Consider the following 22,012-nt stretch of genomic DNA (forward strand, 5'->3'; position numbering starts at 1 on the left):
CATCCTATTTTGCACCCAAAAGAGCTTTCGGTGCTATTTCTCCTCATACCTGCTAAGAACCAGGGTTTCAGGTCAAGAAACACAGATGAAACAACAGACTTGAAAGACCAAAAACTAAGTAATTAGCCTACGTGATACTAGCTTTAAATGGAGGAAAACTTTTTAACACCCAGGAGATAGGATTTCGTAACTGAGAAACATCCTGACTCCCGACGGTCGCACCGAGCACCTGAGAACCAGCACAAGGAGCTACACACAGTGGCCTCTGTTCCCGAGCTTAGCTAATGTTGGGGGAGTCACTTCCCCTCTCTGGACCTCAGTTTCCTCTTCTGTAAAATAAAGGGACTAAACTAAATAAGAAGAGTGGCGTTATAGCAAGAACACAGGCTTTAAAATCAGGAGTCTTAAGTTTTAATCCAGGATTAAGTGAAATGAGCAAGACAGAAAAAATCGAGAACCATATGACTTTACTCACAGGTAGGATTATAAAACCGAAAGCAACAAATGATCAAGACAGACAAACAACAACTCATAGACACAGACAAAAGCTTAGTGGTTACCAGAAGGTAAGGGAGAAGGGGGGTGGTAGAAGAGGGTAAAGGGGGTCAAACATACGGTGATGGAAGGAGATGTGACTCTGGGTAGGGAACACACAATGTGACGTATAGACGATGTATCAGAAATGTACCCTTGAAATCTACATAATTTTACTAACCAATGTCATCCCAATACATTAAATAAAAATAATTGAAAAAACAAAACAAAACTTGGACTAGTACTTCAGTGTCCTCACCTACAGGAATGAGACAAACCTGCCAGGTATAAGGGTATGAATTCTATATGAAAAGTGCCTAGAATGGGGCTGGAATCCAAGAGACGCTCAGTAAAGGTGGCTCTTGCTTCTGCTGAAACCCTGACAGTTTGTGAAAAGAGGAACGCAAGTCTGCCCGTTCCGTTATCAACCCGCTGTAAGAAACAGGCCCCTCAGGGTTTCCAGACTTGCCTGTTGTAGAAGAGATATTCTTTGGGTCAGGAGCTCCTCGACCTGCTGCACCTTCTTCTGCGCGTCCTCCTTCACCCGCCGGACTTCAGAGATGCGTCCTTCAGCGAGGCTTTCAACTGCTTTGCTGCAAACAGAGACATTAGGGCGACAGTCAGATGGGGATTTCAGTCGCCCCAAGGGACAAGGGATATGTGTTAGTCACTTCTCCCACAGACCAGCTTCTTTTTTGTTTTAATAAACATTTGCAGTTCAAACTAAAACTGATCATACAATATATAAATGTATCAAATCAACACGTTGTCCACCTTAACTTACACGTTATATGTCAATTTTATGTCAATAAAAACCATGTATATTATTAAAAAACAAAGAAAAGAAAAAAGAAGCATCTATAATTTTATCACTCGGGATAGCTAAGTTAACATTTTAGTATATAGCCTTTCAGATATTTTCTACAAAAACAGAGCCATACAGTATACATCTGTGACCTGATTTTATTGCTTAACACAACTATAAACATGCTTTTGTATCAATAAATATAAATCTGTATCATAATTTTAAAGGCTACATATTAATTCACTACATGAAATATACTGCAACATATTAAATCAATCCTATTTTAAAACCTTTAAATTGTTCCTGATTTTACACATTCGTCCAAACTTACTCATATAAAACTCTGAGAACAGTACAAAGTATTCAATAAATGTCAGTGTTACTGTTTATTATTATAAACAATGTTATGATGACAGCATCCTCATATGTATACTATCCAGTGGTTTCCTTAGGGTCAATCCTTAGAAAGGGAATTACTGGGTCAAAGTGCTAAGTACTCTTTTAAGACTTTTGACAACTATTACCAAATTTCCCACCAGGAAACTCCCAACAAAGTACACCTCTTCACCAGGGGTAGGGAAGGAAGGGAGCTGGTTTGACAAACCGATGTGCAAAGGAACAGTATGCACCAAAAATAAAGCTGAGGGATTAAGGATTTACATGCTTCCTCTTCTGCCAACTGGAGGGGAAAGGCCTGTAAATACAGCGCCGCCATCTGTGTGAGTGACAGCTACCACATAGGGCGTGAGGCGAGACCCTGCACGCAGCCCACCCTGGTGCTGCTCTAACATAAAAGGCAGTTCCCCACCCGTGGCACCACGGACCGTTCTCTGTTTGCCTGACAAGCAGTGCTGGGGATGGGACACCAAAATCAGACACCGGAGGGACCACGAGCACTGCCGCCTTTCGTTCTGGCTCTCCCCAGGAGGAAAACCGCGTCGGACGTGAATCTGCAAGACATGTACTCAGAGCGGTTCCCATCTGATCTCTCAAACAACTGTGGGTTTCCATAAGGCAGGATAATACAAAGGAAATGGCTCCACCTAAAGCTGGTTTCTCAGAAGAACTGCAGCAGAACAAAGCCATTCACCACCAGCTGCCCATGCTCTACTTTAAGGGCATCTCAGACTTTTCCAACCAACAGCCATGTGACCAGACGTGCACATGGACAGGCCATGAGAATTCCTGACTGAGAACAATGGAAAGTCAAGAGAGCCACAGTTGCTGTCCAAGTCTCAGACATGAGCTGCCTGCAAATAAAGACTTTATTCACATCTTATTTCCTTTCACCAATAAGCCTTCAGAAGGCCCCAGTGTCATGATATCATTTTAATGGAATTCAATGTGAACAATTGGAAAGAAAGAACATGGGCTCTGAAGCTGAACAGATCTGCTTCCAAATTTTGACTCTATTATGTCCTCAGTGTGACTCTGGGTAAATTACCTCTTACACCTCAGTTTCCTCATTTGAAAAATGAGATGATGACCGCGTAGAAGGAATGTGGTAACACGAACACAGGTGGTGGCCATAGCACAGTGCCCCTTTCTCTATGATCTGAGTGCTGCAATGACAGCCTGTTGTCCCTGAGGCCACTGCAGCGCTGGCCCCTGCTGAGAGGCTCCGAGGTGCTTATTCCACCCTCTGCTGGTGTCTGAGCTGAGAACGCATCATCCGCTGGCCACAACTGAGGCCACCACGGCCACTTCCTGATTAACGCCATGCAACGTCCTGAGCCCCCACTCCCCCAGCTCATTTCTTGATCAGAACTGTATGGAATTCGCAGGGATTCGCAATCGTTCCTGTCACTCCTCGAGAGGCATTACATATGGCTGCAAGAATTCTGGACTGGAAGCTTTCCCTTCCTGAGCCTTAGATACAGGATTTTTCCAGTCCTGGATTTCCTCTCACCACCCTTGGTTCACAGGGCTTTACTGAGCCCCCTGTAGAAAATGGCTCGCTCTCTACCCCATCCCGCCCTTCCATCCTCACCCCGCCCCACAACCCAGCAAGTGCAAATACACCATCTCCCTCGGACCAGCCCAAATAGAAACTTGATGTTGTATAGTCAGCATCACGTACATTGTCAAGAGGCCGACTACAATTTTTAACAAGTACTGGTATATTCAGTTTGTTTGCATTTTAGTTATACCGATAAAATATACGCCCAATAATAAATGTTCCAACTTTTCATTTATCATCTTTGTATCATTTTACATTTACTGTAGCAATAAAATTTATACTCAGCAGTATGGTGCAAGTTTCCCCTACTAATGGAATTATTGTTTTTGTTTGTGTTTTAAAGCTACAGAGATAAAATTTACTCCCGACAATATGTCTGCTTTCGTTTTTAATGTCCCCTTATGGTAACTGATAAACAGAACAATGGGAAGCCGGTGAACATACATGTTTACTTCACAGCAAGGCAGAGTGGGCTCCAGAGCCAGACCAGCCCCAGCTCTGTTACCAACTTGGGCAAGTTCCCCCACGCCTCTGAGCCTCAGTTTTCTCTTCGCTCAAATGGGACTACTGGCTGCCTCACATAACTGCTATAAAATCAAATGCAATAAAGCATGGCAAATGCCAGGCACAGGGTTTGGGGCGAAGAACGGTCTCAATAAATGTTAGTTCCCTCCCTCTACCCTTTCTTTCCTTATAGAATTTAAGCCAACAGACGGGACAGACGGCAAGACCTAAAGAGAGAAAAGGTTGAAAAAAACTGATCTAATCCAGTTTTCCACCCGACACAAAAAAAGAGCCTTCTATAAACACCACCCTCGCTTCTCTTTTTAACCATCAACATTTCCTCTTGATTCTTTCCATTCTAATTATAGTTCTTTAGGGAGAAGCGGGGGATGTTCCTGTATCTCCTGCCCACCCTCCTCCCCACCCCCAAAAAACAATCATAAAACTCCAAAAGGGAGTTGAGGGCATTCATCAAAAGCTACTTTTCCATCAACAAGTATGTACCCCCACACACTGCTAGGTGCTGGGCAATTGGAGGGAGAGGGAAAGGCACATTTTGGGGGTGTGGGGCAGACAGTGTGCATATCCCGTGCAGGGAATACACACAAAGACCCCATGAAGTAGGAGCCGATGAGAAGACAGGCTCGGAGGCCACAGACCGACCTGCTGGCAGAGCCAGCCCAGGGTCCCTGCCCTTTCCACTGGCCCCATATTCCAGTAAAGGAGGAGAGAGGCTCTTGGCCTTAGAAGATGTATAGTCATGTTGGAGAAATGAGAAACACACATGAAAATTTAAAAAGAATATGAAACCTAGTGCTGGGCCAGACGTCACAGACTTGAGTTCTAACCCCAGCTCTGATCTTTCTGGCTGAATAGTTCTAGTTACGACCCTTCCCCGCTCTGGGACTAAATTCCCTCCAGTCTAAAATGATGACTTGACTCTCAAGATAATGATGGAATGCAAATAGATATGAAAGCGTATTATAAACTGAAAAGTGCTACACACATATGGGACTGCCATTATAGGCCAGAGAAGTTTCTGGAGACTGATGTGAGCTAAAGCAGCCATGTGTGATTCAGCGTGAGCCTTTCTGTAGGGCAGACAACAGGAAAGGCATTCGGGCTCAGAACGGATGGGAAGGGGAAAGAGTTCTGTCAGGGCAAAATGAGAACAGCAGGAGCAAGAACATTTTCAGTATCTGTGAGCAGTATTTTAGGATAAAAAGTTGGAAAGAAAGCTGGAGCAGCTAAGTCACTGTGAAATTCTTAAACCACGCTCACGACCTTCACCCTTTGCCTAGGAGTCATCCTCGACGTCTCCCTTCCAGCCATTACCAAGACCTGTGAATTTTGCTTCCGAAAGGTCTTTCCAATCCACCCATCCATCTCTGCCACTCACCTCTCACCTGAACTATTGGACTAGCCTCCTACCTGGTCCCCTGCTTCCTCCACAAGACATTTCCCACTCAGCATCCAGACCTTTTAAAAAACAAAACTCTGATTATGTCAATTGCTTAAAACCCGTAACTGCTTCCTCTTTCATCTTAGGATAAATACCAAAATGTCTAGTGAGACCTCAAGACTCTGTAAGATGAGGCCAAGCCCCCTAGACTTCTCCCATTTCCTCAGACCGACACACTCCCTTCCCTTGCACACTTTTCACCTGGTTAATTCTTACTTCCCCTCAGATCTCATCTCAAATGCTACCTCCTCGGGGCTACCTTCCCTGATCCAGGTCGGTATTTATGGAGCTACTCCCACTGCTATAAACTCTCACAGCTCCCTTTATTTTTCTCACAGCTCTTCTCCCAGTTTGTACTGATATATTTATTATTGCAAGTGTTTTATCACCATCACCCCACAGGATGTAAGCCCCATGAGCCTGTGTGATGACATTGCTTCCCCAGGAACTTAGCCCAGTACAGCACGGAGTAGCTGCTTAATAAATATTTTCTGAATAAATTGAGAAGTCAGGTCAGACCCAACAGGGCCTTGACCACTCGTTTGGCTGTTTGGGGAGCCTGTGCACACACACATGTGCACGCGACCCTGCGTACTGTCCTGAGGAGTCCCATGGCCTCTGGGAGTCTGGGTTTCCACAGTACATTCCTCACTGAAAACAAGTCCTAACCAAGACATGCAGCAGGCAGGGTGCTGAGTACTGACGCTCAGGCCTGGGAAAGTAGACGGGACTCCGGCCTAGAGATGGATGGACAATGTCCTTCCAAAAAAATCAAAAACTACAACAAAAAACAAAAACTCGTTAATTTGCTTTATTCATTCCTTCAGTCACTCACTCAGAAACTAGCCCGTGTGCAAGGTCGAGCCTGGGACTGGGAACCTCTGGTCTCCTCAAAGCCAACAGCTGCTGGCCTGCGGCCCAGAGCAGGGCAGCTGCACCCCAAGCCAAAGACTCCTGGTCCTGGTCCTGGTCCTGGTCCCACAGGCGCGGGAGCTCTACCGCCACAATAGATGAAGCATTTCCACAAAAGCCTTCAGCCAGATCCTTGGTGGATCGGCCCCAGAAAGTCTTACTCCACTCCCACCAAGCGAGTCCAGCCCACTTTGGTGTCCCCACTGCCCCCACAAACACCTTCTATCACTGCAGCTCCATTACACTTTGTTTGTAGGCTATGGCTCAGCAGTCTCTGATGAGCTTCTGAGGTAAGGGAACGTCTGTTTTCAAATCCTCAATGTGCGACACAATAATTACATAATACATGTTGATAAACAAACGAATGAATAAACAACTGAGTCACAGGCTAGGTTCTCTGAATTGTGCTCAATGTTTGATAAATATTTAAATTAACTGATTCATTAAAACACTAGTTTTCAAATGTTCTTTAAGCAAAACGGATAGAAAAAGGAGCTCCTCTGGCTGAAGCCCCACCCTCGGCCCCCGCCTCATCCAGGGGTTCCTCGGGGCTCCTTTAAGCCCCCAGTGCTTTTACAGCAATGAACGAAGCTACTAAGCTCATCGGGACGCATGTCACAAATACACTGCTGGGGAAAGGGGCCAGACACAAAAGGGTGCATGCACGGTAGGTGATTTCATTTCTATAAAGTTCAAAACCAGGCAGAACTAGCACCAGTGACACCACTGGTCGGCACAGTGGTTATCTCTGTGGGAGGAGGGTAAGGCCTGGGCGCACGGAGGGGACTTCCTGGGGGCTGGTGACGGCTGGTGTCTGAGCTGGGCGGCGGCCCCACAGGTGTGTTTGCTAAGTGAAAATTCATCCCGCCAACGCAGAAGATCTGTTCGCTTTCCTGTAAGTATGCTACACTTTAAAAGTGTGTTGAAAAATAACAAAAACAAAATCCCCTTGGGGTCCTCAGAGCTTAGCTGGGGAACAACCGGCTTAGAAAACACAAGGTTCTATGTTCCTGACCCACTGGCCGCCACCATCAGAGCCCCTGGGCGACCCGCCAGCTTGTGAGCGGGTGACAGGTACTCACGAGGCTTTGATGAGCAGCCGCTCTCTCTCTTGGAGCTCCCACTTCAGACTTTCCACTTCCACCTTGAGCTCGATGTTCTTCCAGACAAGATCAGGAAAGAAAAGAAACAGTGTGAAACACAGAACATACGAAGGTCTACCGTGGGGAAACCACTTTTGGGGTGGACTAACTCCGCAATGCTTGTAGCAGGCAGACGTTATTTTCGAAACCTCATTAGCCTCAGGGCACAGGGAAAAGGGAATTATTAAACACTGGTGGTCTCAAAAGAAAGCCCCAGATTTCTCAAGACTCGGAACAATTATGCAAATTTACCACGCTTCGAACAGCCAAAGCATTCAAACATCGAGGCATAAATGTCATACAAGAGAGAGAGGCTGATTTAAAAATTGTTTGCCCGCCACCAAGCAGATCTGCAAGCAATTCTGCAGTTTGCTTTTGCCGTTCCAAAGCAATTACTTCTGGTTGTTTACCATCATGCATGTGCTGGTTGTAGCAGTGGGAAAATGTTACAGCTTAAAAAAAAATTAAACATGTAGATGAATAAGCGGGAAGCCTCACCTCATTTCAACACAAGATTTCAGGGAACTCACAAAAGAGACAGCCACACAGAGCAAGCTCTGTAAGGGATACCAAAATGTTCTCCCCCCATCTTCCTCTTAACTGAGTGGAATGGAGTCACGCGTGGCCCTGGGTTTTCAACTCCCATGAGAATCCAAAGACAGAACGTTTGGCAAATAGATCGCAACGTGAGGCAGCGGGCAGTGGTGGGCTTCTCCGACCAGCCCACAGACGCATCCCAAACAGAATGTTGGATGAATTTTTATAGTAGAAACAGGGGTCTGGGTGCCTACCTTGCAGAGAGCTGCTGTAAATCCAAGATTTCCTTGAAATCTTGCCCCTTTTTTATTTCAGTAATTCATGCTAATTTTACATTCTATTCCATAATACGTATGTATCATTTTAAATAAAAATAACATTCCCAGTAAAATTGACAGTCTTGGAGGACATGCCTCCCTCCTTTCAGCCAAGAAGCCCTTGGTGAACAAGTACCCCAGGGTGAGAAGTCAGCCAGAATAGAAAGGTCATGGGCTTGGGAGCAGAAGGACATGGGTTCAAATTCTGCCTCCACTCTTTACCAGGAAGAAGCCATAGTAAGTCAGTGGATGCTCATTTATTCATTCTTTCAGTTCACAGATATTTACAGTCACCTGTGACAGGCCATGCACTGAGTACCCTGGCAAACAACGCAGATACAGTCCCTGCCTCCACGCCGGCATAGAGCAGAAGACTGGGTACGTGACCCTGCAACTGTCCTCAGGAGCGCAAGTCCAGGAGGTGAGAAAGCAAGGCTTCTCCTTTCCTATGCCCCAAGTGGCAAATGAAAAACATAACACCCCCCTGACACGGGGGATTTGGCGACTAAATGAGCTAACAAAAGAGAAGAGTCTAGAGACAGGGCTCAGAACGTGTTATTTTCTTCAGTGTCAAACAACAGGACGTAAAGAAGTCATCTATGCAGCAGACCTTTTTCTACAAGAAACTGATCTCTGCATAAAGGACAACTGAGTTACAATGCACAACGTGTTCAACTGCGGTTTTGTGAAAACTGCAGAAACACCCTTCAAATAGGATTCCTTGCCAGCTCTCAGAAGGGCAGAGAGCTATGTAAGAGCTGATATTATAGATTCTGAGTGCTTTGCTTTCTGATGAACCAACTGGCACTCCAGCCTAGCAAATTAGAAAGAACGGACAGCTAACGTGTCCACTGGACTATTTTTCCCAAGCCCAATCCCTAAAGTTATAAACGTACATACATGGTTACCATAATTTCCAAACCAAAAATCAAGACACCTTATTAACCTAAAACAGAATTATCATTACAAAAAAAGAATAAAGAAGCTCTTAAACTACTATTAAGGAAAGATATCCAAGATACTATTACGGAAGAACGCAAGCTACAGAACATGCTTGCATTTATGTAAAAAGAGAGCTTATACACATATACATACACACGCTTGCTTGCTTGTATATACATAAAATTTCTCTGCCTAATAATATTGGTAAGAACCCAAGGGACTAGAAGACAAGGGTGGAAGAAAGTCTTTTCAGGGTGTATCTTTTATGCTTTTTGAATTTTGAATCATGTACACCTATCCAAAAAATTAAACTGCAATAAAAGTATAATAAAATCAGGTCATGCAATCAGACGATGGAAAATAGCTGAAACAGCAAAGTACAATGCGGTAGGCAGCCCTGGGTTCGAATTCCACCTCACACAGTAGCTGCGATATCAAGCAAGTTACTGATCTTCCCTGAGCTTCCGTTTCCTGTCCTGTCAAACGAGGATAAGCTCCACTGCAAAGGGCTGTCTTGAGATTTAAATACGAGTAAGTGATGACGTACAAACGCCCAGGGCAGGGCCTGACAGAGTGAGCGAGTCACACGTTTGGGCTCCCTATCACCCTGGACGTTCTGAGATAGAGGCTAACCACGCTTACGTGTAAAACGTTTCAGACCATTGGTTTTCCTGTAACGATTTGATAGCATCGCCACTTCCTTCCAGAAAAGGGGACACCCTCGTTGTCTTCCCACCCCCACAACGAAGGGGGAAAAAATGGTGTCCTGAGGGACAAGGCTGCTTTTCAATTCTTGAAAGTACAGTACAATCCCTCTTCAAAACAAGTCCATTTAAGTTTATCTGCTGACACTCAAGCAGAGTTCTTCTTCCTCCTTCAAAAGTTTCCACCCGTGCCAACTTCAGAAGAGAAAAAATGGAATAATTCCCAGGCCAATCTACTGGAGAAAGCCAAGAAATGGGCACTGAAATATTGTTTGTATTCATGTCTTTTCAAGAAAGCCAAGTTCTTTTTTCAACTTTCAGAACCCGGGTTTGTTCTGAGGCAGAGACCTCCAGGTCGAGACTTCAGATGGGAATGGCCTTTTCTTCTGACAGTTACAAGCAAACACACCAGGCATACAGAAGAGTCATCCCGCAGAAGAGCTGACACTCGTGGCTCTGGGCTGCCCGTGGGAGCCTCACTAAGACAATGAGGGTAACTGTGCAGCTGACTCTGCTGGGGCTTTTCATCTGCCGCCTCATTTCAATCCCCACAAATCACCCTGTGACGGAAGTGTTATCACTTAATGCTGGAAGCAGCCCAGGGAGCTGCAGTGACTTGCCTACGGTTACACACAAGTCAGTTGGTAACAATGAGGTTCAATTCGAAAGACATTCCACCATTGCACTGTCTTTGTCTAAATTATAAATAATTAGAAAAAGTGAGACACAATAAATCAGAATTCTGATTTTAAGAAGCGAGAAAGACTCCCTTAAAAGTAATCTTGTATCTCTTTGCTTAATGTTAAGGTCATCCTGTCATCTTTATGCTTCCCATAATCAATTCAAATGAAATGGAAGCAGCTCTATCTATTCATGCTAATTTTGAGAACAAACATTAATCAAACTTCTGCTTGGAATGACTATGAGAAAAGACAGCAGGGATGGTAGCGAGAAGAGGGACACTCACAGTTTTACAGATGTGTTCGGTGGGGCCATCAAATTCCTGTTGCATTCTTTCCTCAAGGAAATAGATGCGAAGCTTTAAGTTAAAGTTTTCCTTCTTCAGTTCAGTGATTTGCTGGAAAATAAGCACAAATGGGTCATCAGAAGTAAGGACGAAGGGATGCTACCTGCATTAATACCCATAGTTTCCAAGGCTACAGATGGACTGAAATGTTAACTGCCGCAGGAAGCTTACCTTTGCTACAATTACCAACCCAGAATGAAGTAGTTCCCTCCAACCAAATTTACAACAGTCTAAGCATCGGAATGAATGACTGAGTGAAGAAAGGATTCATGACTCTGCCTTGATAATAAGTAAATAAGTAAAGAAAGAAAGAAAAGAAAAAGAAAGGGAGACTCTCTTCATTACAACAGAAATCCACTTAATAAATACAGATGAATAACAGGCACAGAAAATCACCGCTACACAACACTACAGCAATAATTGACTCAAGTAACGCTCATCATTGCTAAGAGCGTTAGATGGAAGATCACTGAAAAACATGATATTCCCACAGTCTCAAGATACCACCTTACCAACGGATTGTTAATTAAAACAGGAAAAGGTACCTTTACAATTTAGAAACCTAGCAAACACCTGCTAATCAAAAGTATATGCAGTCATCCCTTGGTATTCGTGGAGGATTTGTTCCAGGATCCCCCACAGATACTACAATCTATAGATGCTCGAGTTCCTTATATAAAATGGAGTAGTATTTGCCTATAACCAATATATTTTTTCAAATATTTTCAATCACGGTTGGTTGAATCCACAGATGCAAAACCCGCAGATACAGAGGGTCAACCCTGGTAGAACAAAGTGACATCTTGTGCCTCCTGAAATAAATCACTGAAAGTAAACAATTTCACTTAAAATGTTTCTGCCCTCAACCTTTAACCTGCATCTAATCAGAAGTCGTCAATCAGACATCCAAATTGAAGGACATTCTGCAAAACAATAGGCCTGGACTCTTGAAAGATCTTAACAACAATCTTAAGCCAAAAATGATTGGGTTGTGGTATATATACACAATGGAATACTATTCGGCGGTAAGAAAAGATGATATAGAACATTTGTGACAACATGGATGGATCTTGAGAGTGTAATGCTGAGCGAAATAAGTCAGACAGAAAAAGCAGAGAACCATGTGATTTCACTGATATGTGGTATATAAACCAAAAACAACGAAAGAACAAGACAAACAAATGAGAAACAGAAACTCATAGACACAGACAATAGTTTAGGGGTTAACAGAGGGTAAGGCAGGTGGGGGGTGGGAGATGAGGGTAAGGGGGATCAAATATATGGTGATGGAAGGAGAACTGACTCTGGGTGGTGAACACACAATGGAATTTATAGATGATGTAATACAGAATTGTACACCTGAAATCTATGTAATTTTACTAACAATTGTCACCCCAATAAATTTAAAAAATAAATTTAAAAAAAAAAATGATTGGGGAGGGCCGCCCCAGTGGCTCAGGCAGTTGGAGCTCTGTGCTCCTGGCTACAACGGCTGCCGGTTCGATTCCCACGTGGGCCAGTGGGCTCTCAACCACAAGGTTGCCAGTTCAATTCCTCAAGTCCCGCAAGGGATGGTGGCCTCCGCCCCCTGCAACTAAGATTGAACACAACACCTTGAGCTGAGCTGCCTCCCGGATGGCTCAGTTGGTTGGAGCACGGGCTCTCAACCACAAGGTTGCCAGTTCAATTCCTCGAGTCCCACAAGGGATGGTGGGCTCCGCCCGCTGCAACTAAGATTGAACACGGCACCTTGAGCTGAGCTGCCGCTGAGCTCCCAGATGGCTCAGTTGGTTGGAGCGCATCCTCTCAACCACAAGGTTGCCGGTTCGACTCCCGCAAGGGATGGTGGGCTATGCCCCTTGCAGCTAGCAACGGCAACTGGACCTGGAGCTGAGCTGCGCCCTCCACAACTAAGACTGAAAGGACAACAACTTGAAGTTGAACGGCACCCTCCACAACTAAGATTGAAAGGACAACAACTTGACTTGGAAAACAGTCCTGGAAGTACACACTGTTCCCCAATAAAGTCCTGTTCCCCTTCCCCAATAAAAATCTTAAAAAAAAAAAAAAAAAAGGAAAATACAGTGAGATACCACTATGTACCTATTAGATAGCTAAAAACAGTTGTTTTTCATTTACAGCGCTGATGATATGGAGCAAATGGGATGCCCACCCTCTGCTGTTGAGAACGCACAATGGCACAACCACCCTGCATAACCATTTGGCGGTTTCTTACCCCTAAAAACTGCACTTACGATAATACTCAGCAATTCCACTCCTGGGTATTTACCCTAGAGAAATGAAAACCTATGTTCACACAGAAAACCTGCACGTGAGTGTTTACTGCAGCTTCATTAATAATCACCAAAGCCTAGAAAGAACCCGAATGTCCTTCAAAGTGTAATGAATAAACAGGGCACATCCATATGACAGAACAATACTCAACCACTATGCCACACACAGCAACGCAAAGGAATTTCAAAGACATTACAGTGAGGAAAAGAAGCAGGCCTCAAAAGATTACATACTGCATGATTCCATTTATGTGACATCTAGAAAAAGCGAAATTAGAGGGACGGTGAACAGAGCAGAGCTGCCAGAGGTTTGGGGTAAAGGGAAGGTTTGACCACAAAGAGAGGACATGTGGGACACTTGAGCCTTAGGGAACTGCTCTGTATTCTGATTATGATGACGGCCCCATGAACCTAGAACAGTATATACACATTAAAATATATATATATATATATATATATATATATATATATATATATATACATATATATACGTACGTGTTTATATCTATATCTATCTACACACATATATATATATATATAGAGAGAGAGATTATGACAGAGGTTACCAGCGAGTATACATTTGCCAAAACTCATCTAACACTTAAAATGGGTACATTTCATTTTCTGTAAATTACATTGCAATAAAGTTGATTTAACAATAACATAAAATGTAGCAAAATCTGAATAGCTATACTTGAATTCTAATTCATCCCCAAACATATATACTCACCGGTTCCCTATTCAGCCTTTTTTAAAATAACTGGTAATAGCATATAAGACTCTATTTAATAAACCTACTTTTACGTCTGGATAGAAGAAAACAAGCACACACTCTACACTGTGTATTTCCCAGTGTCTGCCCTCGGCCCTCCTGTTAACAATTTTGTGGTTAACGAGAACAGTACCAGAAACAATTGGTAGGTTCATTAAGACCTCCTTTATGAATGTTTTAAGGAAACAGCACATAAAACATTCATTCACACACAAAAAGTCTACCCTGCCAGCCGCTTCCCATAAAGAGGAACCTTATTCTGTTACTCAGCTACCAATAAAATATTTATGGAGCTTGCTTAGAATGCCCACATTGTACACACTGCTAAAATTCTTAGCAACACTTGAAAGAATATTTGTCCTATTTATAAGTAAAGACTTTTTTTAAAAAATAAGGAAAAGGTAAATAAGCCTTCAAAAGGTCACTGCCAACGCCAGACAGGCCCAAATGAACAAAAGGAAACCCAGGCACCATCTTCCCCGTAACAATGCCAGTCTAGTTCCCTGCTTAACACCACTTCCCTCATCAGGTTTTCTCTGACAACCCCACCAGGCTGGACTGGGGACCCTTCTAACTGTTTCCACACAACCTCTACTTTCTTACTCATAGCAGTCATCACACTGCATTGTACCAGCTGGTTATCTGCCTTTCTACCCAAACCATCTCTAAGAGGTTGGGAACCGTATCTTCTTGTGCATTCTAGCCTGAAACATAAGAGACAGTTACTAAAGACCCAATGGCTGGATGGGTGGACAAACACATAAGAATTTCTTGAAGGCAGTGTGATGCCAGGAGGCCTCCAAGTCAGACAGATCGGGTTCACACCGCCCCACTGTTTTCGTCTCCATCACTCTTAGAGCAGAACTCCCTGCCGTGGCCACAGAGTGCTGTCTGATCTGGCTGCCGCCTGCCTCTCCAGCCTCCTCAGGTACCATCCCCTCCCTTGCTCACAAGGTTCCAGCCTCACTGGCCTTTTTCCTGGTCCTCAAAAGCCACGCCCCTGTCTGCCTGCACAGCTCTTCCTATGGCACTTGCCAGGGCGGCTCAGTGTCATCCCTGCCATCTCAGCTCACATGTCACCAACTCAGAGAGACCCTTCCTAACTCTCCGATCGATCTAACGTGATCTCCATCTCTACACCCTCCACCAAGACAGGCTCTAGCACGCAATTCTTCTTGGCAGAACTTTGCACAACCTGTATTCACCTTATTTCCTGACACAATACTTATTATCATGTTTATCATATGAATATAATCCACTTCTTGAGGGCAGGGACCTTATCTATCTGTTCATGGCTATTTCCCCTGAGGTTTTAGCACAGTAACTAGAACACAGTAGACACTCAATCAACATTTGTTAAACGAATGAATAAAATAATGAATGAATACAATCCAGACTACCTTACTAGCTGTATGACTTTAGTCAAGTTCATTTTTCCCTATGCCTCAGTTTCTTTATCTGTAAAAATGGGATTGTAATAATGCCTATTTCATAGAGCTAGAATAAGGATTAGAAGAAATTAATTAGCATGTTCATTACTATGCCTAGCACAGCATTAGAACTTAAAACATACTACTATTCTTTTCATTTGGACTTTTCCCTATAGGAGAAACAAGTTCAAGACATTTTAAAACCTTGAGCCAGAAAAACTGAAAACATCTTACAGTACAGTACGAATAAATACCCCAAAACAGAAAACCCACTCAGAAACCTAATGCTCCAAAAAAGGTTAACGCAAAGGCTGCACGTGCCCTATCCCAGCCCTCCAGGGAGCCCAAGTGTTCCTGTGGAACGAAAGCCAACATGGAAGTACCCCAACATGATTACGGGTGATGCTTTCTGAAGCTGGAGGGGCCCCAGTTGGAAGGAGCTGCTGTCAGCCACCCTGGCTTCCTCTCACGCCCAGTCAAAAGCCTTGTCCAGTCTAGAACTCCACCAAAAACGGAAAAGAACCAAACCTCAACAACATGAAAAAGAATCAGGGCAACTCCAACCAGGCCCGCTGCAAATAAAATCTAAGCAAGGGGCCTTGCTTGAGATCAGTTTCAGTGACTTACACGAGTCTAGGCCTCAACCACCAGATCACCTTTCAATTCAAGGCAGCGAGGGCTAAGAGCAAGGCCCTGGGGTCAGCAGAACGGACTGAACTCCCAACGCGGCCACCTGTGAGCCATGTGACCTTGAGAAAATTATTTAACATCTCTGAGCCACAGTTGGCTCATCCTTAATACGAGGATAAAAATCAACTACCTCACAGGGGTGTGGGTGACAACCACAGGAGCTCAAGCACCTGGCAGAGCCTGGCATCAGCAAGCAGGAAACACAGGATGGCTTTGAAGAGGAATCCATTTCTCACTCGAGCCTTCATGAAGCAGACCTTTGGGCCGCCATCAACTTTTTATCCTCCTTAAAAGTCCAAAAACTGTTAGATCTCTCACCTGGACATCACAAAAACCATGAACTCTGGCTTTCCAGCACTCATCTCTGGCAAACAATATTGCACGTTTGATCATTTTGCCAGCGGCAGCTAAGTGAGATTAGCAAAATGAGGACACTTTGGAATCAGTTTCTAATTCAAATACTCTCCCAGGTGTCTTCAAATCATCAAGAAAACTATTCCTAGGCCAACATCTATTTAGTAATCCTCAGTACTTTAGTAATAACAGAACTTTAAAACTGAAACCCAAACAATACTTGGAATATAACTACCTTATCCAGTCAACTCTTTTTATATTCTTTTCAGCCTTTGCTCATGAATATATTTTTTTTTGTAAAATTATAACATAGGTGAATTTGAATAGTCCATTGCTTTCCCCTAATATTGTATCTTAAATATTTTTCACGCTGTTGCAGAATTACACATCATTATCACTTAAAATGACTGCACTCAATTCTCCTGACCTGGTTCGCTGTCGATTATTTCACCATTTCTCTACTGAGCACTTACGCGCTCAATGCAATCTAGTGGAGGGCAGACAGGCTTTATCATCAGAAAGGCCAGGCTTGAATTTTCACTGCTTTGAGTCTCTCAGTCACATCAAGCTCGTGAGCAAGTCGTTTCATCTCTCCAACCTCACCTTCCTCATCTGTGAAATACCTTCATCACAAGCCTATTGCAAGAAGCCAAAGAAATAACAAATGTAAAAAATATACTTCCCTTGTCCCCAATTTCTCACAATGACACACAATGTGACAACAGACACCTTCAGCACAGCGCTTTTTCCTCCCACTGAATTGTTTCCTTAGGACAGATCGTCCCAAAATGGATTAGCGGGCTCAAGAGTAGTATTTTTTTTTTATGACTAACAAAATCTCTTCCCAAAGGGCCTTCCAAAAGATTGTTAAAATTTATACTGCCCAGCACGCCATCTGGCCGGGTTTTTGGAGGGCACGGCCAGGACAGGCAGAGGTATGAGGACTCAGAGCATTCAGTCCGGGAAGCAGGAGGCCCCCCTACCACAGGACAAGCCGCTGTCCTGACTGCCTCCGGACATCCCCTCCAGCCATGAGCCAAACTTGACTCCAGAGGCCCTTGGCACTGTCAGGCCGCGTCTTGTGCAGAACCAGCAGCAGAGGGGATGCAATACCCACCCTGCCAGCTACAGACAGTCCTCCAAGCCCACTAACCTGCACCCCACACACTTCCAGGTCTCCTGCCTCGTTCTCATCGCACCCCCGCTCCCCCTTCGTAGCTTCACCTTGCCCTCCTGACGGACGGGCGTGCTCTCCTGACTCGGGCTCTGCAGCCCCCACCCTGCTCATCTCCCTCCAGCTGCACGGTCTCTGACCACTCTATTAACAGTCCCTGCGGCCGCCCCCTCTGCTGAAGGCCCGTCCTAAGCATATGTTACCTAGTGCTCACCACAACCCTATGAGTAAATACTACTTTCCACATGTTACACATCAGGCAACCAAAAGTTACAGGTTCAGTATCTTATACAAACTCAGACATTCATTTAACCAACAAATATTTATGAAGTGCCTACCACCTTGTGAGGCTTGGTGCTATCAGGGAAAGAGCAGAGGAGACACAGGTTATGTCCACAAATAAACACATCAACAGCCATAAGACCCATGGTGAGAAAGGCAAGGTGCTGACAATGTGAGAGGGGTAGTAGACTTGGGGGGGGAGGTTATTACTTTGTGAGGGGTGTAAATGTCTAACGAGTATGTTGCTTTGTACACCTGAAACTAAATACAACATTAAAATTAAAAAAAGACAGGGTGCTGAGCGCTTGCTGTGAAAGAAAACAATGGGGGTCCCTACTATTAACACAGGTGGAAAGCTACCCACGTCATTTTCCATCAGGAAGGTCACAGAAAAATCAATGAAGATTGCTACCTGGACTGACTGGATATGCTGAACCAGATTCTGGGTCTTCCCCACTCACTCCAAAAATTTTGAGAGAGAGAGAAAGAGAACAGGTCACACGAGGTCAGTATGTGTAGTGTGTGTCAGTACGTGCAAAGCACTGCCTCAGCCAGGCCTCCTCTGGTCCAGGGAGCTCCCAACTACGTTACCATCTAGAAAGGACCAATAAGACAGGCTCCCTCTAAAGACCAAACTGACGTGCCAGCTTCCTACCATATGGCCTGCCGTACAGGTGATTATACCTGCAGCTAATGACGGGGTTAGGCAATGGATGACCAGCTGAAAGAGGCAAAAGAAGGCATGTGGTTGTCACACGTCAGCGTGAGGACTTGCACAGCAGCGGAGTGGAGTGGAAAGACTTCCTGAGCCGGAAGAGCGGAGTTCAAAGCCCGAGTACGTCCCTCTGACTCTCGGGGCTTCAGCGTCCCCACGTCACGTGTCAAATGACGGGCCTGGATGAGATCACTGCTGGAGCTCCCCAGTCTGACCTTCAGACTTTCTCCTGCACGTCTCCTGACCCCCTCCCTTAGCTAGCTGCCACATCATCCCTTCCCCACACCACACGCAGCAGGCTTTCCACCAATCACACTGTCACCAGCCTTGTTTCCGCCTTGCAGGCCCCAGCCTGGATAATCTGACAGCTTAATTCTGGCCATTTTCCTCCCCAGATTAAAAGCATCATTGGCTCCCCTTCATCTTCAGGACAAAATGAAACAAAGCAGTACAACCTACAAGACCCTGCAGGGTCTGACCCCTGCCTGCTTCGCTAGCCTCACTTCTCCAAAGCCCTCTCACACGGCCTCCTTCCAGCCAAAGGGAACTTACGAGGCCCTGCACTCCTCACACCCTATCATGCCTCTCTCTACGGTTCCATATGGGAGTCCTTGTGCCTGGGATTGGTCCTCTCACCTTGGCTAATGATGACCCAACTCAAGGAACACCTCCCACAGGGAGGCTTCCCGGAACCCCCCAGGCCAGGTTTAGGGCCCCTCCTCTGTGCCACACAGCACCCTGTCCTGACGTCCATCACTGCAGTATTTTCCTGTCCTTTCCCCAAGTAGACGGTTAGACTCCTGACAGGGAGATGTACCTGGTATTAATCTACTGTAAATTCCTGCACCTCTGGCATAGCCTGGCACAGGGTATAGATTTGACAATATTCACTGATGAACAGATGAACTCTAAGCAAAACCAGAAGGAGGACTCTGTCTTTCGAAATCCCCCTGACGTCCAGGTATCTGTCATCTGAGACCAGAATAAGAGGAATCAGACGTTTCCCCTCTGAACCAAAAGTATTCCAGCCTCCTCTTTAATACGCATGTGGACTTTAAAATTAGCATTAGCTGCCAAGAGCAATTCCTGTTAAGCATCTCACAGAAAGTTCAGACCACCTCAACACAGAGATCACGCATTTGGTAGCTCAGACCAGATGAAAATTTTCAGTGACTTCTAAAGGCCTAAAAGGGAGCCATTGAGAACAGTGTGGTCATTTCAATTTCAACTGCAGAATTCGCTCTTGAAAATGCTATAGTAAAAAATATTAATGCCATAAAAACCTAACAGCAGCCAAAGGACCACAGCCATAAAGGAAAAAACATAAATCCTAAAACATATTGGCATGGAAGGTTCTCTCTCGCCTTTAAGAAAAATAGTATTTAGGTCACCAAGAACATGTCTGCGCAAGGGAAACTTAAATCACTTGCAGAGCAGAAAAAACTAACAAGAATAAGTACACCAATAACAGTAAGAAGGGGCAATAGCTGGCACACAGAAGGTACCCTCTTACGCATATGTGCTTCACATATACCGTGTTCCCCGAAAATAAGACCAGGGATTATATTAATTTGTGCTCCAAAAGACGCATTAGGGCTCATGTTCAAGGGATGTCATCCTGAAAAATCATGCTAGGGCTTATGTTCCGGTTAGGTCTTATTTTCGGGGAAACACAGTATTCACTCATTTAACCCTCGCAACAGCACCGTGAAGTAGAAACTATTATCATGCCTATTTTTAAGACAAGGAAAATACAGAAGGTTAACGGACTGGCCCAAGGTCACCCAGAAGAAGTGGATGAAAACAGACTGCCTCTGAGAACAGCTTTGCCACATCATATCCCTGGGCCTCAGTTTCTCCCACATATAATACAGGGTTGGATTCGATTCTACGATTCCTCCCAGTTCAAAAGGCAGATGATCAAATGTGAAACCAAAATTCGAGGATTCGATTACATTTTTCCATCTAGAAATAAAATTCAAAAGTGTGCCCCTCGCAAGTTAAATAACACTGTGTTGCAGAGCTGCTTTAATATTAACGTAACTAGTACATAAAGAGCCTGACATTTAAAGTGCCCAGCTCAGAGCAAGGGCTCAATAAGAAGTAACTATTATTACTCTTATGATAAAACAGGAACAACCATTTAATAGTAGAGCACATTTTAATTATACACGATGTGAAATAATCAAATCTCATTCGTTTGAGGCCCCAGACCCCACAGCACAGATCAAGTTGTACAGCTGAAATTACAACAACTCAAAGCTCAGAAATTACTTGTTTCCATTAGAGATCTGACAAGTCATTTCTTCAATTGGTCACCAGTGGTTTGCAGATAACTATTAGCAGTAATGAGTATTCTAAATTAAATCCAGAGACAGTACCGCTCTGTTCTGTACAGACAACTGGGGAGAGAGAAACGTAATTGTGGAACGTCCTTCTCTGTGTCCTCCATGTTCCCTCTGATAAATATCTCCCGTATCTTGCATAGTATGGATTTCATTTGGTTACAAATGAAGAAGGGTCTAATTCCTCCCATGATAGATGAGAGCACTGAACAGGTAAGTTGTTAAGGAGAATTGGAATCGGGAAAATAACCTTATTTTCCTGTTAGTTGACAACAAGCCCCCCTCCACTAACAAATGAAGACACAGTGCTCGAAGACATTAAGTACAGAAGTGAAATCTAGCACCAAATAGTCCCTTCTCAGACAATTACCACCCCGCACTGGGCCCAGGCTGCTCGCGTTTCATTCAACAGCAACAAAGATGAAGCCAACAGAACACAAGGAGTCGGCCCGGTGTGGTGGAAAGAATAATCACTTTGGAGGCATTAAAACCTGGATTCAAATTCCAGCTCTGCCACTCAAGTATTATGTGAGTCCTTATCTGTAAAATGGGGATAATACAAGATCCCTCGCAGAGTTGTAGCAAAGATTAAATAGGGACCATAAATAAGGCAACTGACATAATAGGAAAGCCTTTGACAATATGAGCTCCTCTCAACGGTGCCATATGGAAATACCCTCACACTCGGGACACCGGAAATATACCACCCTCCCCCAAGCTGGAAACTGCTGATCCTGTTGGAGCCCATAACTGGCCCATGTATAAAGGGCCAACTGCGTAGGTATGTCAGTCACAGAGAATGCCCACGGGACACGGCACTCCTCCTAACGCTGGCATTATCCTGCTGAGACTCTGCTTGAGAAATACACCTCCCTCCTGGGTCTGCTCAGACAGTGGCAGGAGACATGATTTGTTGGGGAGGGTGACTTGGTATCTCCACTTACATTTTCAAAGTCCTTCATGTTCCGTGCTCTGGTGGGAGACACCGTTTCTTCTGACACATTTGGGAGCACTATAAAAAGGTAAAATAGACAAAACATCACAGTCTGCAAATTGCCCAGCATCCCTATTAGGGAATAGAGTCCAGAGACCAAAAAAACGTGAATAGCT

At 44.5% G+C, this 22,012-nt stretch overlaps 1 protein-coding gene across 6 annotated transcripts in view; it reads right to left on the minus strand.

Annotated features, from left to right (window-relative positions):
• The window catches only part of CDK5RAP2 (CDK5 regulatory subunit associated protein 2), a 170,075-nt gene that overhangs the window by 135,131 nt on the left and 12,932 nt on the right, over nucleotides 1–22,012 (minus strand). For 5 of the 6 annotated variants that reach the window (XM_074330932.1, XM_019731199.2, XM_074330930.1 and 2 more), the window contains exons 3-6: nucleotides 21,847–21,914; nucleotides 10,787–10,897; nucleotides 7,260–7,336; nucleotides 1,004–1,127 (exon numbers count right to left, since the gene is read on the minus strand). In XM_074330932.1, coding sequence (XP_074187033.1) covers nucleotides 1,004–1,127; nucleotides 7,260–7,336; nucleotides 10,787–10,897; nucleotides 21,847–21,914 — 380 coding nt within the window. The remainder of the gene's footprint in view (nucleotides 1–1,003; nucleotides 1,128–7,259; nucleotides 7,337–10,786; nucleotides 10,898–21,846; nucleotides 21,915–22,012) is intronic. The other variant, XM_019731200.2, reaches the window with a different exon arrangement.

This window comes from Rhinolophus sinicus, linkage group LG04, assembly GCF_036562045.2.
Source record: "Rhinolophus sinicus isolate RSC01 linkage group LG04, ASM3656204v1, whole genome shotgun sequence".
In the NCBI taxonomy this organism is placed as follows: domain Eukaryota; kingdom Metazoa; phylum Chordata; class Mammalia; order Chiroptera; family Rhinolophidae; genus Rhinolophus; species Rhinolophus sinicus.